Source organism: Vanderwaltozyma polyspora, genomic scaffold, assembly GCF_000150035.1.
Source record: "Vanderwaltozyma polyspora DSM 70294 KpolScaffold1029 genomic scaffold, whole genome shotgun sequence".
Taxonomy (NCBI): domain Eukaryota; kingdom Fungi; phylum Ascomycota; class Saccharomycetes; order Saccharomycetales; family Saccharomycetaceae; genus Vanderwaltozyma; species Vanderwaltozyma polyspora.
In genome coordinates, this window is record NW_001834601.1 from 29,500 (window position 1) to 45,467 (window position 15,968).

The 15,968-nt window shown below is 33.0% G+C and overlaps 7 protein-coding genes across 7 annotated transcripts in view; 4 read left to right on the plus strand and 3 right to left on the minus strand.

The window, feature by feature from the left end:
* Positions 1-555, plus strand: part of PTC5 — a gene marked incomplete at both ends in the record, with an annotated part of 2,283 nt that extends 1,728 nt beyond the window's left edge. Inside the window, one exon of the mRNA XM_001643049.1 lies at positions 424-555. Within this exon, the coding sequence (XP_001643099.1) occupies positions 424-555 (132 nt within the window).
* A 669-nt stretch (positions 556-1,224) lies between these two features.
* Positions 1,225-1,860, plus strand: VPS21 (Rab family GTPase VPS21; the record flags this gene model as incomplete). The annotated part of the gene is made up of 1 exon (XM_001643050.1): positions 1,225-1,860. One exon carries the CDS (start codon positions 1,225-1,227, stop codon positions 1,858-1,860), a length of 636 nt encoding a protein of 211 aa, XP_001643100.1.
* Positions 1,861-2,901: 1,041 nt separating this feature from the next.
* On the plus strand, positions 2,902-6,906 carry NST1 (Nst1p; the record flags this gene model as incomplete). The annotated part of the gene is made up of 1 exon (XM_001643051.1): positions 2,902-6,906. The coding sequence occupies one exon, from the start codon at positions 2,902-2,904 to the stop codon at positions 6,904-6,906; it is 4,005 nt and encodes a 1,334-aa protein (XP_001643101.1).
* A 791-nt stretch (positions 6,907-7,697) lies between these two features.
* On the plus strand, positions 7,698-8,264 carry RHO2 (Rho family GTPase RHO2; the record flags this gene model as incomplete). Its single annotated transcript, XM_001643052.1, has 1 exon — positions 7,698-8,264. One exon carries the CDS (start codon positions 7,698-7,700, stop codon positions 8,262-8,264), a length of 567 nt encoding a protein of 188 aa, XP_001643102.1.
* A 601-nt stretch (positions 8,265-8,865) lies between these two features.
* Positions 8,866-9,483, minus strand: EMP24 (Emp24p; the record flags this gene model as incomplete). The annotated part of the gene is made up of 1 exon (XM_001643053.1): positions 8,866-9,483. The coding sequence occupies one exon, from the start codon at positions 9,481-9,483 to the stop codon at positions 8,866-8,868; it is 618 nt and encodes a 205-aa protein (XP_001643103.1).
* Positions 9,484-10,453: 970 nt separating this feature from the next.
* Kpol_1029p20 (1-phosphatidylinositol-4-phosphate 5-kinase family protein) lies at positions 10,454-13,189 on the minus strand (the record flags this gene model as incomplete). The annotated part of the gene is made up of 1 exon (XM_001643054.1): positions 10,454-13,189. One exon carries the CDS (start codon positions 13,187-13,189, stop codon positions 10,454-10,456), a length of 2,736 nt encoding a protein of 911 aa, XP_001643104.1.
* Positions 13,190-14,276: 1,087 nt separating this feature from the next.
* BNA5 (kynureninase) lies at positions 14,277-15,644 on the minus strand (the record flags this gene model as incomplete). Its single annotated transcript, XM_001643055.1, has 1 exon — positions 14,277-15,644. One exon carries the CDS (start codon positions 15,642-15,644, stop codon positions 14,277-14,279), a length of 1,368 nt encoding a protein of 455 aa, XP_001643105.1.
* Positions 15,645-15,968: the final 324 nt, after the last annotated feature.

Sequence of the window (15,968 nt, forward strand, 5' to 3'; positions counted from 1 at the left end):
TAAAGAGAATTGTGGAATCTTGGGAATTCCGACCTTCAATATTTTAGAAGAGCCCGGTTTTTTATCCCCCTCTGTCTCGAAGAACTGAATTAGCCTTTAAGTGATTCAAGTTAAATTTGGTTAGCCTTTGGAGGTTTTTGAATATTTTTATGGAAGATAGCCGGTTTGTTTTAATGGTGGGAAAAAACCTGACCCCAATTAAATTCGGTTCCCCAAAATGGAAATTTCTTTTGTTAAAGATTTTTCCCCGATAAAGGGCTCAAAGGCCTGCCTTTGATTTAAAGATAGTATTAACTGAAAAATTCTATACCTCAGACTATCTACTAGAAGACTTTAACGTATTCCACTCATTTAATAAGAAACGCGCTAAGTGCAGGTGGATCCAAAGAATACGTTTCAACTTTAGTTAGCATCCCATCCCCAATGTCAGGAAGATACAGAGACGATTTAACAGTAACTGTCGTATTTTTTGGTGAACCAATTAATCCATCCTCAACAGACGGCTCGCTCGTTACAAACCCAGAAGGAACAACTCCACCAAAACCAAAGCTTTAATACTATAATTGAATCAAGATTCAATTCCAACTAATAGAATAGCTAGAAATGATACCAATTCAATCTTATTCTAATCCCATTTATAAGCCCATCATCTCAACATCATTACTATACGTTCGGACCTGACTATTAAAACACACATCACAATATACGAACCCTTATTTAATCAAATATCAACTTTTTGCTAAAATTTAAAGCCTCCTTGACTAAAAGATACCCATTTCTTTAAAGAAGAGACTATTTCAGATTGTTTTACGAGGTAATATTCTAGTTTTCAAGTACCTTTGGCTGATTCTGTAAGGAAAACTTGGTATTACTAGTTGTTTTACGTGTGTATGCCTGTCTTTTAAGGTGCGGTTCTGATTTTCTAGCTTTAAATTTTACATTTACATTTACATTTACATATTACCATTACTTTTGCCTTTACCTTTTTGGAGTCTTTAACCGTTTAAGAATATTGTGTTTGGATTATACTGGCGTAGAATTTCTATTAGACTACACCAATAGTTATAAAAATAGTTTTCGATTTTGGGTACTCTATCGAATTTGATTTTGATTTACAGTAGTTGTAGTTGGGTTTGTTGTCCAAGGAAACATTAGTTTGTAAAAAAAATAGAAATAAAATATAAATAACCATAACTTTTATACAAGAGAAACAAAACTTTAAAAATGAATTCGAATGTCACTTCTGTCAAATTAGTGTTACTAGGTGAAGCTGCCGTTGGTAAGTCTTCTATTGTTTTAAGATTTGTCTCTAATGACTTTTCAGAAAATAAGGAACCTACTATTGGGGCTGCATTTTTAACACAACGAGTTAACATTGATGATCACACCGTCAAATTTGAAATTTGGGATACTGCTGGACAAGAAAGGTTTGCATCATTGGCACCAATGTATTATAGAAATGCCCAAGCTGCATTGGTAGTCTACGATGTCTCAAAGCCACAATCGTTCATTAAGGCTCGCCATTGGGTCAAGGAATTGCAAGAACGAGCAAGCAGTGACATTATTATTGCTCTAGCAGGAAACAAAGTAGATATCGTTGAAGATGGCGGTGAACGTAAAGTAGCCACTGAAGAAGGTCAAAAACTTGCAGACGAAGAAGGTTTATTATTTTTTGAAACTAGTGCCAAGACTGGCCAAAATGTAAATGAAGTATTCCTTGCAATTGGTGAAAAGATACCAATAAAAAAACCAAACGAACATGCTAACAATGCAAATGCGGATGGAAGTAACGATAACAATAGGGTAGATATAACATCCTCGGATAACAATGCAGCAGCAGTTTCAGGATGTAATTGTTAGGGCAAGATAATATTTTGCCAATCACAAGTCGATAAAATAGAGAAGGGAAGAAAGGATGAAGCAAGGGACATTATATATCAAAACTGAAGGACTATATTTCGGTTAGGATTGGGCTCTTTATGTTTTGTTTATAGAACAACAACGACATCTCCTACTACCACCACTACTACTATTAATATTATTATTTTCCGTCTTTGTCTCACCTTCTTCCTAAGATCCACTTCTCCCTGTTATTGTTATGTTATATGACCAACCTTATACATCGTATAATTATCTGCATTTTCTCATCAACTTATTTGAAATCCAAGCTACTCAATTCACTTCCCCTACCCCTCCATTCATATTTTGTATCTAATCTTTATTCTTTCCATCGTCCAAACCATATAATGTATAATATATATCTATATATACCAAGATAACCTATATGTATATCTAACAACTTGGATTCAAACCCTGAAATGAGAACCAGAATAAGATCCCAACCACATCCACAAGCTATTCCAATAACCTTCCTGATCTCATCATCGACATTGCTGACCCAATTTCACTTGTATTCAACCGAATTTCTTGCAACAAACTCGATACTACCAACCAACAACATCTACATCTACATAGATCCCCAGAACAAATCCTCTACCTTCCTCAAGCAAGCCTACCATCCTTATAAAACCAATCTCTTTCAACCTCATCACGTCAACTTTCAGTTCCTTCTCTTTACCTCTTTTTGCTTAATTTTTCACCTTTGTTTAAAAGTGGTGAAAAAATAATTAACAAGCAAATTAAGTTAAGATAAAAACTTTTATTAGTTGATATAGAGATGATTTAATAAGCAGATAAGCTATTTCATTTCAATAGGACATTGTTGTATATTACAAAGATCAGTTGTAATTGTCGTGATATTGTGGGAGAAGTTTGGTGTGAGCTTTGTTTGATCTTTCAACAGTTCGATAGTATTGAAAGAAAGAGAGAAATTTAAATATTGGAAGAATATAGACAACTAGAAGTATTATAACAGGGGAATAAAGACCTAGATATTTTTAAATGCCGTCACATTCGAAGAATAAGAAGAGAAAGAGTAAGTCTAAAGGAGGTTCCACTGTCAAGAAAAGCGGTGGATTGTTAGAGAAAGGTATTGGTAATATAACTGCCGAATTGTATAATGATACTGATGATTATCCTACTTCTCGTGTGATAAAAAGAGCACCTAATGGTGATGTTATTGTAGAGTCTCTGCCTACAAAGCCCAAGAAATCCAAATCAAGACAGACCAATAGTTCTAGTAATAATGATATGATTTTAGATTTGGATTCACACTGGGAATGGTTATCTCCTGAAGAGAAGAAAAATATTTTAAGAATCGATAAAGATGAAGTCTTTGAAATGTTGAGCAGGTATAACAATCATAACAGCAACAATGTTAATGGTAATACTAATAACAACAACATTATAGGTACTGGCTCAAACAATCTCAGTGGTGGTATCAGTACTAACAGCAATAATAATACTTCAAGTTCATGCAATTGTAATGTCTGTGGCCGTCGTCATATGGCAATGGATCAAGAGATGGAACGTATTTATAATAGATTATATGAGATGCAAAGAGAAAATTACGAGGATATGACGCATATCAAATTCCATTTGAACATTATAAAAGATCTACAAAAACGAAAAACTCAAATGATATCACCTCCTGCATCTCCAGAAATGGATTCAAATAATGTCGATGAAGCTCGAGAACCCAATAGTGGCAGTTCAAATGAATCTTTGGATATTAAAAATGATTTAGAGACAATGAGAGATGAAGTGGTGAAATATTTTTTATCTCCAAATTCCGTAGATACGTTGAAGAAAGAAGTTTTAAATTTTAAACATAATAAGCAAAAACAATTTCAAACTCCTATATCACTAAATGAAGATAATACCGAGGAAGTAGTTGAAGATAATGAAGCACAACATATATATGATGATTTATCAAATGAGATACATGATTCTGGTTTAATAGAATCTCCAAGGACTGTAGAAGATGATGCTAATATCATAGATATTGAATCAAAATCAAGATATTTGAATTTTGCTAAAACTTTTATTTCTTCACATCCTACTATAGCTCAAGAATATGTAAATAAAATGATCATGTATCCAGAAATGAAAGAGTTGACAGATGACTTAATGAATAACAATGGTTCTGGATTTATAAAAGCTATTGAAGAATTTGTACTCGATAAACAAAAGCAAAATACACTTCCAGATACTGAAATAGATATTAATGATGTAAATTCACAACAGCATGAAAATCCAGAGGAAGCACTTCAGGTACAGGATTTAGGTGATGCAAAAGAGTTCACAACAATGTTACATAATGGCCAGCCTTTAACTTCAGATGAATACGCAAATTTACAGCGTCATATCGCAGAACGAGTAACGGATGCATATAATACCGAGACAAAAGAATTTGAAGGCATATCGCAACTTGAAAAAGAATTATTTACAAGGTTTATGCATGGAAGTGATCGAAGACAATTTGGTGATTCAATCTTACAACTATTCAAAAATAAATATGATGATAAATTAAGTGCCAATTCAATTAGTACCTCCCTTGCCGCTGCCGCTAGTACCATCACTCATGACATAATTTCTCCCAGAAATGATGATGGTAATGATACCGAAGAAGATATTGATTACTATGATGATGAAGATGATGTTTCCAGTGAAAATATACACCATAGAAATGATTTAGATGATGATTTTAAAAGTAGGGAAGAATATTCTGATTACAACAGTGATTTCCATGATAACAGAAAGTGTGAGAAATATAATGATTTCGACGACGACGATGATTATTTGGATAACAACAGAAATCTTGAGTGTGCGCATGCAGAACATAATCATGAAACATTATCAACTTATCACCATGATGTTGATTTGGCAGACAGCAATTCGCACGGTTATAAAAATTATGCATCACACCATACTTCATCTCAGGTTAGCGAAGATTATATTGACGATATTGATGATGATGGTTATGAAAGTGGTATTGACGAAAATGAAAGATTAGAGGAGGGGAGAAAGTTATTACAGATAACAATTACAAAAATCTTACAAAGAAGAATTATGGAATCTTACCATGCTAAACAAGCTGAAAATAATAGAATGAAATTATTAGAAGAGTTGGAAGCTGAAGAATCTAAAAAGAAGGAAAAAGAAGAAAAAAAACAAAGGAAAAGAGAGAAAGAAAAGGAAAAGAAGAGACTACTTCAAGTTGCAAAGGAAGAGGAAAGAAAGAAGAAGGAAGAAGAAGCTGAACGACTAAAGAAAGAAGCTGAAGAACGTGAAATGGAAAGAAGAGAAACACAAAGAAAAAAAGTTGAGGCAGCAAAGAAAAAGAAGGATGAAGAGAAGAAACGTAAATTAGAAGAACAAAGAAAGAGAGAAGAAGAACAAGAGCGTCAAAGAAAAATCAAAGAAGAACAGAAACGAAAAAAGGATGAAGAACGTAAACAGAAAGAATTAGAAAAGAAGAAGAAAGATGAAGAAAAAAGGATACAAGAAGAAGAAAAACGCAAGAAAGAAGAAGAAGCTGAACAAAAAACATTAAATGAGAAGAAGCGTTTAGATGTTGAAATTATGGAGCAGAAACGATTGGAAGAAGAGGAAAAAAGGCTCAAATCTACCGCTTCCACATCAAATGTTCCCTATGCTGAGTTGCTAAAAATGACACCGTCACTGCAACCTGTTTCAGGAAATATTAATGATGAGCTATTCGGTATGATAAATGCAGCAACGTCTTCTCAATCAATTCCAACATCTTCCTCGCATTTGAACCATTTATTACAACAAAATGATGCTTCTCATTTCAACATGACTCCAAGACATGATCTTTTGAATCCATCTGGCGGTATGCATTTTGGTCCTTCTGACCTAATTGAACAATCTCATTTTACTCATAAAAGCAATTCGTTCGATACTTTGGCGGCAATTAACGATCCAACAACTCCACAAACAACGTTACCATATGGAAACTCTTCTGTGCCACCAAATTCTTTTGATATCTCCTCATGGGGGAATTTCAATGGATCGTCTACTGCTGAAACACAATTACAGTCTCAGTTACCTCAACAATCCTTACTGGGTTCCCATTCTGTCACATCAGATCAGAATCGAAAATCTTTTAATGAAGAATTGAATACTATTACGAACCTATTATCAACTACTGGTTTAGAAGATCAATTATCACAAAAGGATTCATTTGCTCACAGTTCATTATGGGGTTCCCAAGGAACATCGTTATCTGGATCAAATCCAAATTTGTCTTCAAATTTTGCTCCTGCTGGTTTGCCAATCAATCAAACTCCAATTTCGCCTGGTAATATAGGTATTCCTACTACAACACATCGTAGTTCAATCTGGGATATTTCAAGCGGTGTTGACTACTCGCTAAATGATAATAAAATTACAGGTAGCATTCAATCTGAAAGACCTTTATCCAATGTAATCCCTTCAAGTTATATGTCCCCGAACATCTGGTCTGGAGGAACCTCAAAGATTCCAGTGATAGAACAACCATTGGTTTTTAATCCTAACGAGAATCAGACTAATCCAATTTCTAACATTATCCTCAGGGAACTTTCATTATTGACATTACCTAATTCAACGGATCAATACGTTTCAAGTGAATTACTGTGTCAAAAGGTTATGGCTAACAGAATAGATTATGGGGTTTATTTTACTGAATTGATGAATTTAAGGAACGCTCACAAGATTGAGATAGCATCGAATGATAATGGGCAAGTAACCCATGTTAAATTAGTATACAAGAGTAAAGATGAACTAGAAATGCCTTTAAATTCCAGTGAGAATCAAAATTCACACATACAAATGCAACAAAACTATGGTCTTCAACCAATATCTTCTACTACCGCAGGCAACACAGCAAGCACAACAGCTAACAATGCAAATGGAAGTACTATAAATACTTCCAATTCACATTTCTTCAACATTAATAAAACTATCAGTAACCCATCCGTAACTGCAAACATATGGAGTTAATTTGATTATAACGATTTTAAATCAAATTAATACACATCATCCATCTGATACAGAATCCCAGATAACAAACAAGAGGATAGATCTATGCAATACGTCTTCCCTTCCCTTCCCTATGGATATCAGTGTTTCATTAAGTAATTAGTATATCGATATCTATATATATATAATCAGTTAACTCATATAAAAGCATAAATAAATATTCAAATATTTTCCAAACAAAGGAAGGATAATGATACTCCCATCAACTTTAGAAGTTCTAGAATATCCTTATTAAGCAATAATCCTTCGAAATCGTATTAAATCAACATCTTATTCCCAAATATGGTTCTGTTCCTTATTTAGAATGTTCATTAACATCGATTTTGGATTAAATTTAGTACTTAAAAAATATCATTAAAGTTTGATATAAAAACTTGACATTTCTGAAGGTATTGAAGTTGTTTTGAAACGATATTGAAGTGTAAAACTGGCTAATCAGTTGTTGAATACCTATGCCAGGTTGTTAAGAAACTCTAAGTTGCTGTTACAATTGTCTCCTTCAGTTAGGGTTTTTGGCTTTTTTTAGAAATATCTTCTACTACTTTTAAAGAATTTTTGGAATATACATTCATTCCAATACTTAAATATAACAAGTAGAGGTTAGTAAGAAGGAGATTGGTTAATTTGGTTTGGTAGATTTATCTAAACGCTAGAAAAAGTGGCATTTTGCAGTGTGATTACGTTGGGTTTTCATTGATGGTGATACCAATAAAACATAAGGCTTATATTAAGGAAATTTTATTTATTAGGTGATGGCAGATACTCCTGTTAAGAGAAAATTAGTTATAATAGGTGATGGTGCCTGTGGGAAGACTTCATTGTTATATGTCTTTACATTGGGGAAGTTCCCTGAGAAATACCATCCTACAGTTTTCGAAAACTATGTAACAGATTGTATAGTCGACGGTATTAAGGTATCGTTGACATTATGGGATACAGCAGGTCAAGAAGAATATGAGAGGTTGCGACCATTCTCTTATTCAAAAGCTGATATAATTCTGATCGGGTTTGCAATTAATGATACAGAATCACTGTATAATGCTCGAACAAAATGGTCTGAAGAATCACTTCGATACTGTCCAGATGCTCCTATAATATTAGTGGGTTTAAAGAAGGATTTAAGAAATAATAATACTGATGGAGATGATTTAGTGAGGTCTGAAGATGCAGAAACTGTAGCAAGGCAGATCGGTGCAAAGAAGTATTTAGAATGCAGTGCTCTAACTGGTGAAGGTGTTGACAGTGTATTTGAGTTAGCCACACGGACAAGTTTATTGGTTAACAAAGAACCAGGAAGCAAATGTTGTACAATAGTTTGATGACAAAAGAATAGATGCCATCACTATTTATCCTTCGAAATTATAGACTTCACAACTTCTTTATGGTGGGGCTATTGTTATGACAAGAGAACTTATGACTATTTTATAAACAATTTCTAATGAATAATTTCCATTCACATACACTCAGTGGTATATAAGATGAGAACTACTGATAACATATTTAATATATATAATAATTAAACAGGAATATGGTTTCCCGTGTTTTTTAAATTTGTATACTCCTGCACCCTATAACACTTTGATATGAACAATCCAAGGTTATTTTACTTACTTGAGGTGAGGAACAAGGTACTTATAACCTCTTTTAGAATAATTGCAGAGTGTGGATTGGTTGGATTGAGAGAATAGCTTAATACAAACATGGATTCTAAAAGAGTACTAACAAATAATGACAACTCATCGACTGAATATTCGTTGGATTAAGAGAGGTTTCAAGATTAGATTTAACTTTGCTTCTAAATAAAACTTAATATAATAAATCATGGATATTGTAACATATATAGAAAACTATATTTGGCCTTTTATATACTTATTGTTATTATTTTATTCAGTGCAGCAGCAGTAATAATAGTGTTATCGATTAAACAAAAGAGGTAACTTCGAAGAATCTCTTTAAGTAGTAAATTTGGAAGATGGAGTTGACGACAACGACACCCAATTGGAAGATAGACCACCATTTAACTCTGTCATTTGTAGATTCAGCAGTGTTTCTGTGGGTTCTTTCTCTGATGATAATATATTGTTGTTCATTTTTAACTTCATTAATTAATTTAGACAATTTTCTAACGGCACTATCTAGAGTATCACCATTTTCATCATCCAAATCGATATATTTGGTACCCCATATGTTAAAGGACACATCCTTAGTTTGTATATTGGAATTTTCGTTTAGGAAACAGTATTCAAATCTACCAGCATATGGTGCTGATAATGTTTCTTCACCATGGGCAGTGTCTCTTGAACTTAATATGATATCGTTTCTTCCAGATCCAAAAACGATGAAATCACCACGTAATTGATCACTTGATTCAGGGTCTCTATTACCAAACTGGAATGAAATAGACAATTCGTCACCCTTCTTTAATTCCTCAAAGAAACATCTACGACCATATGGTGGTAACAAAACATTATGTGATTGAACTAAAGTCGTCAAATAGAAAAAGAACAACAATGAACAGGCAACCAGGCGATTCAACATCTTGTTTCCTAATCAATTCTACCGTGAGTCAGTTTACTTGAATCAAATATAACAATTCACAAAGACAATTGATGAAGAACAACTACAACAACAACCATTAAGCTTCTTAAATTTGCAAAGATCAGTTCAACTTGTATCAAATTTATTCATTATTCTTAGTTTAAACAATTTGAGATCTTAATCCATACAGAGGTTTCGTGTTTTATTTTTTTTTGGGATTGGGTTCTTGGTGTACGTACATGATGATTATATGTCACGTGTATTTAGTTTTTTGTATTATTTGGCCTTTAATTATTATTTAATTGTATATTGAATTTGGTATACGTTAGAATGAAGGCTGGTAAGCGTTTATTCTATAGGATCTTAAGGGTTGAGATCTGTAAGTTAAAGTAAATATACTAGTTAATAATAATAAAGTTCTATATTCTTTTATGTACAAAGTAAGATACTAAATAATATACAATAATATACAATAATGTACAATGATCTCTTTAAATAGCAATATTGATAATATGACACCATTTATTGTAACGAATTACATCCCGACATTATCAAGGTTCGTACGATGTAACCTTGAAATAATACAATGTGGATATGATAGATAGAGGGATACATTCAATTGGCGGCATAAGAGAAGATGACATCGAATTGCTTGCAATTTAGATTAGCCATTGTGATAAATAAGTGTATTAAATTATTACATGGTATTATACTCCCTCCCCCCTACTCCTGACCTTCCAGAAAACTCTTAAAATTATCAAGTTGAATACAAGAAGTGTTGTAGCTTCAACACCAATTTCGTCCTTCTGATCAAAAGTTTTAAAAACTCCTGATGGTTTGAAATATTACTGATTGTAATGAACGATTATCCCATTACATAACAACTCTCTCCATAATTTCATCAATTGATTAGAATGCTTACATAAACCTGTATACCTTGTTTTTATATAATTGTTTGTATATAGATCTATCAATCCCTGTATTTTCTAACATTAGGATTATCTTTGTATTGCTTTTGTGGAGATGCATCAGTAGAAGACTCTATAAATTTGTAAAACCTATCAGCATAATCTCTAGGAGGAATTGCACTGACAACTTTTAAGTCATGGCCTAAACCTCTCCAAAACGTTTCTAATTTCTTAATTATTGAATAGTTTGTTAGACAGTCAATAATTCCGACGTAGTATATGATGTTTAAATCCTTGTTATCCTTATCTGAAGCCCGGAATCCTCCTTCATACTCTTTGAAATAGTGAGATACAACAGAGTTTGGTTTGTTGGTGTTCAAGTCGATTCTATGTTCTCTCCCGCTATTTGATGCAGCTTCTTGTCCAGATTCCTCATCAGATACATTCCCAGAAATGGCACTGTCCCTAGAGGCCTTCCTTATATCATGGATCCCAATTAATAAGGAATAATCCATTGTGTTTAATTTGGCCAGTAACTTTACATCTTTTCTCAGTTGTTCTAAAAACTTTTGTCTCTTTATTGGGCCAAGACTGATGTGTTGATGCTCGTCGATCCAATTTAAATCCTTTAGAACAGGTTTGTAATTTGAATCGTTTTTCAATTTCTGTAAATCTACTTTTGTTAGTCTACCCCAGGTAGAACCTTTTAAATCATAAGTGGCGTGCATCTCTAGATGTGGAGGAAATAAATTATTCATTACAATGAAGTAAATTTTTCTATGCTTAATTTTGTTTTGGAATGACATTGGCATTTTAATTCTATGTAAACCATAAAATTGACAAAGCAAGGTGTCGGGATTTTCTTTAACATGCTTGTAATAATCGTTTAAATGCTTTCTTAAATGAAGATGTTCTGAATGATGTATTGTTTTAATGATATATCTATAATCTCTTGAATAGTAAAAGAAAGAACCACTCTTACCAGGTGAATGTAATTCACTTAAAATATACTTTGATGTCAATGATACTAAATAATCAGCGGGATCAAGACCAAACATAGCCCTAAGTTCTCGAAAAACCTCAGGTGCATAATCCTTAAATTTAAAGGCGTATTGCGAAGATGGAGTTAATTCATTGCCATGGTAATCAAATGCCAATTTTTTGGTGAATGAAAAGTCAGACGATGTTAGTGGTTTCATTATCCCAGAACAGCGAGAGACAGCTACTCTAATACCTGTCAGCATATTGTATGCGATAATGAAGTTTACATGACCTTCCGAAACTTTGTTTCCAATGAGAACACGGTCATCATCCAATAAGAAAGATTTTCTACTACGCTTCATTTCTCGTTTGTGAAGTAGGTTTTCTCTCATCTTTCTAATTTCTGCAGTTGCAGATTCAGATCTCTTTAGTGCACCATGATTCGGCACTGGAGGCAATGAAGTGAAAGATGATGATGGACATTTTCTTATATTTTTAGAGTGTTCGGAACTGCTAAAGTTAGGAACAGGAAGAGAAGTCATTGAAATATTTGGTAATATATCAACTTTATTTGCACTTTTTCCAACATTTGGATCATCGAGTGGAAATATCTGAGAGTGTTTTGATGAGTAAAACGATGGTACTGATTTTCTCGATGCTTCATTCATGCTCTTCCTTACATTTGTGGACGTTCTTGAAACCTTGGTATTCAATAATATATCATCGTCGTTAATATCGTGTACAAAAGATCCTGTTTCTATTAAACTTGTAGTATCTAAAATACTGTGTATGTCGGACACAAGGTTCTGGTTATTATCGGTTTTACTATTATTTTGAGTATTATCAATATTTATGTTATTGTCATTATTATCATTAATATCGTAAATATGGTCATGGTTATGGTCATTTAAACTTGAATCTTCATTAGTAATATTTATATTTGTTATTATGGGTTCATTAGAGTCACTTGAATTATCCTGAATTTGCGTGGTAGGTTTATCATTTTGCTTATGATTATTATCGTTATTAATGTTATGAGTTTTATTATAATTAGTATTATTCTTATTGTTATTGTTAGTATTATTATTATGATTATCGTGGTGATGATGATGATGATTGTTAATGATATTATTGGAATTGTAGCCATTATTTTCTAAGGCACTTGATGTATGCGATAATATTGTTATATTATTTATGTTATCATTAGCAGTGATAAAGTTTTCTCTTAGCAGATGAGATTCTATTTCTTCTATTATAGGAGATGAATTTGCAGTCACGAGATTACCTGAACTATTTCCTTCTTCTGAAGCGGTATAGCCTGTATAAATATCATTTCTAGTCAAGGTCATGTCTTCTCGTACTATATCTTCACTTGATGATAAGGACCTCAGCACATTTTTGTCTGTTCCCATTGTATTTATATTATGGTTATAATCATTATTATTATTATTATTGCGAATGTTATGTTGATCATATTGTCGTACGTTGTTTGGAGTTGTAAACACTGAATCTAGCATTGGGGATATTTGTTGTGATCTTGTATCCATTTCATGTGCAGTAGTCAATACTTTATGAGAAGTTACCTCGTCTACCGAAGTAGAAGTCGACGTTGACTCTCCATCTGAAGATCTGGGACTGCCGACGTTTGAGTCTGAATTCGAAGAAGAATGAAAGCTCATTGTGTGTTTGTGATGAACCTTCGTGTGCAATTTATTCACATCGTTTTGATAAGTATGATTTTCGGTTATCCTTGTCCCGTTTGAAGTTTCCATTTCCAAATACATAACTGTAGATGAAGTGGAGTGTATCACAGTCATGTTAATCTATATATCTCTGAGGAGTATTAAGTGATGAACAAAAAAAAGAGATAAAAAGATAAAAAGATAAAAAGATAAAAAGAAGAAAATTTCAACAGATGTCAGATGTCAGATGTAATTGCAAAGTCCACTGAAAACGATGATAACTGTACAAGAGAAGTTGAACAGTTGCAGCAGTTAGTTTGCTTTATTATGTTTCTTCCAAAACTTCTGTGTATATGTACCTTTAAAAAAAAAAAGACTTGTGGTTGTCTAGCGATATTGTTGTCACCAACTCTTTAACACCGTAAAAACAAAACTTTCTAAAGTATCCTTCTAGGAAGAAATTAAAGACAGCGTTTTATCTTTTCAATTCTTTAAATTCACCTTGACCAACTTCAATAGTTTGTCCAATAAATAATTAATAAAAAAATTAATAAAAAAATTAAAATTAAAATTAAAAATAAAATATACAAAGTTTCGTGTGTTAATTTTGTTTTGTTTTGCTTTGTTTTGTTTATTTTTCTTTGCAACAGCAAGTAGTCTATCTCTCTTTGTTATCTTTCAAAAAACCAATATCCAACACAGATTCCACCCCCCAGCCTCCTAGTATTCCAAACCAAAACCTTCAACCAAACCTAACATACGTACAAAACTTATATACAAACAAGACTTAAACATCCTTTGAAATGCTTTTATAATATACAAAATTTCCTTAATTTTACTTCAAATTTCCAAAAAAACATCACTTCAAAATCAAATTGTTCCCATACAAAGAAATCAAAAAATCAAAAAATCAAAGAAGAACTAAAAGAAAAATCGTGGGTTTTTGTGGTTGAGCGGCCAATTTTTTGTTTTTTTGAAAGAAAGAAAAGTTGCATATTGTTCGTGTGGGGTGACTCTGCCAAAAACAGTTAGGATATTTATTTAGTATACCATACTATACAATATACTATATACTATACAATATATATACAATATACAATTTACTATATACTACATATATAAAATGAAAAAGACAGAAATATTAAGTATACATTGGGGTCTGATTGTCGGATCTGTTTGAAGTTACAAGCAATCAGTATACTAATTGGACGAATGACCTTGTTTAATTGGATTTTAACGCTTTTATGCTTTTCTTGACACTGTCTAGAGCACTATTTAAAATCGCGACAGTGGTAAACACATCTTGAAATGTATTGTATAATGGCACAGGAGAGATACGAATAACGTTGGGTTTCCTCTCATCTACTACAACTCCATGGCGGTGCATGTATTCAAATACTATCTCCATTGTATCTTTGTTTTTACCTGTAAGTCTTGATGGAGTCAATTGGATGGAAATCTGTGCGCCGTACTGTGATTCGTTTTGAATTGGTGTAATAATTCTGAATCCTAATTCTTCTTTGCTGGATTGTTTCTTCGGATGATAATACGGAGATTTTTGCAGTTGATTGATTAGGTACTTTGTTAGTTTCAATGATTTTAATCTTAAGTTCTCAACACCTCCATATTTTTGAAATATCTTCAATGAACTTTGTAAGCAGACGACGTCTAGTACACTAGGATTGGATTGTCTAAAACCTAATGCTCCCTTGATAGGTTCGAATTTCTCTAACATTTGAAACCTTTTCTCATTATTATTCCCCCACCAACCTGCTAACCTTGGTCTATATTCATCATGATTGACATCATCACCGAATTTAAGGGCAGAGTGATGCCATTTTTCATGAATGAACAACCCACCGATACTACCAGGTCCTGAATTTAAATATTTATATGAACACCAACAGGCAAAGTCAACCCCCCAATCGTGCAATTTCAATGGTACATTCCCAACTGCATGGGCAAGATCCCATCCAACTATGATTTCAGGATATTGATGGGCAAATTTAGTGATTCTTTCAATTTCAAACAGTTGTCCCGAATAATACTGAATCCCTGGTAAACAGACCAATGCAATAGATTCGTTATTTTCTTCAATTACTTTTAAAATGTCTTCAGTTCTTAAAAACGTCTCATTGGGTCTTGCAGAAATTTGTAAAATACATTCATTTGGATCAAAATTATGCAATCTACATTGGTTATAAAATGCATAATAATCTGATGGGAATGCCTTCTTCTCGAAGACAATTTTAAACCTCTTCTTTGTTGGTCTATAAAATGAAACTAAAAGGGAATTTAAATTAGCAGTCAAAGTGTTCATTACTGCAACTTCTTCATTTTTACCACCGACAATAGGAGCTAACAATGGAACTACTGGTAAATCGATATCCACCCAAGAAGTGTCAGTAGGGTGTTTAAAATGGGATTCCACAGCCCTATCTCGCCAAGCATCAAGTTCTCTAGTGACAGTTTCCTTAGTATCCTTTGGCATCAAACCTAAAGAATTCCCACATAAATAATAAACCTCTTTACCTGCAACATCACCTTCAGTTTCATCATTAACATTTTCTGAATTCACAGGAATCCCCATCGACTTAAATGTTGGAATGGAAAAATCTTTTCTAAACTCACTGCCCAAAAACCTAACTGGTCCAAGGGTTCTCCCAGAAATCAATTAACCCTAAAGAGAAGAATGATTTCAAACTCAAAAAAAAAATTTCACATTGGGTAACCCAAATCAAAATTTCTTAACTTTTAAGCGTGGGTTCAATATCTTGAAAAAATATCAACCCATTTATCTTGATAAAAAAATATCCCAAGGTTTTGGAAATAATACACCTCAATAGGGGAAAAGAGGTGGACATTAAAAAATTTAAAACACTTTTAAGGGCGAAAACAACTCTTTTCGGGATTA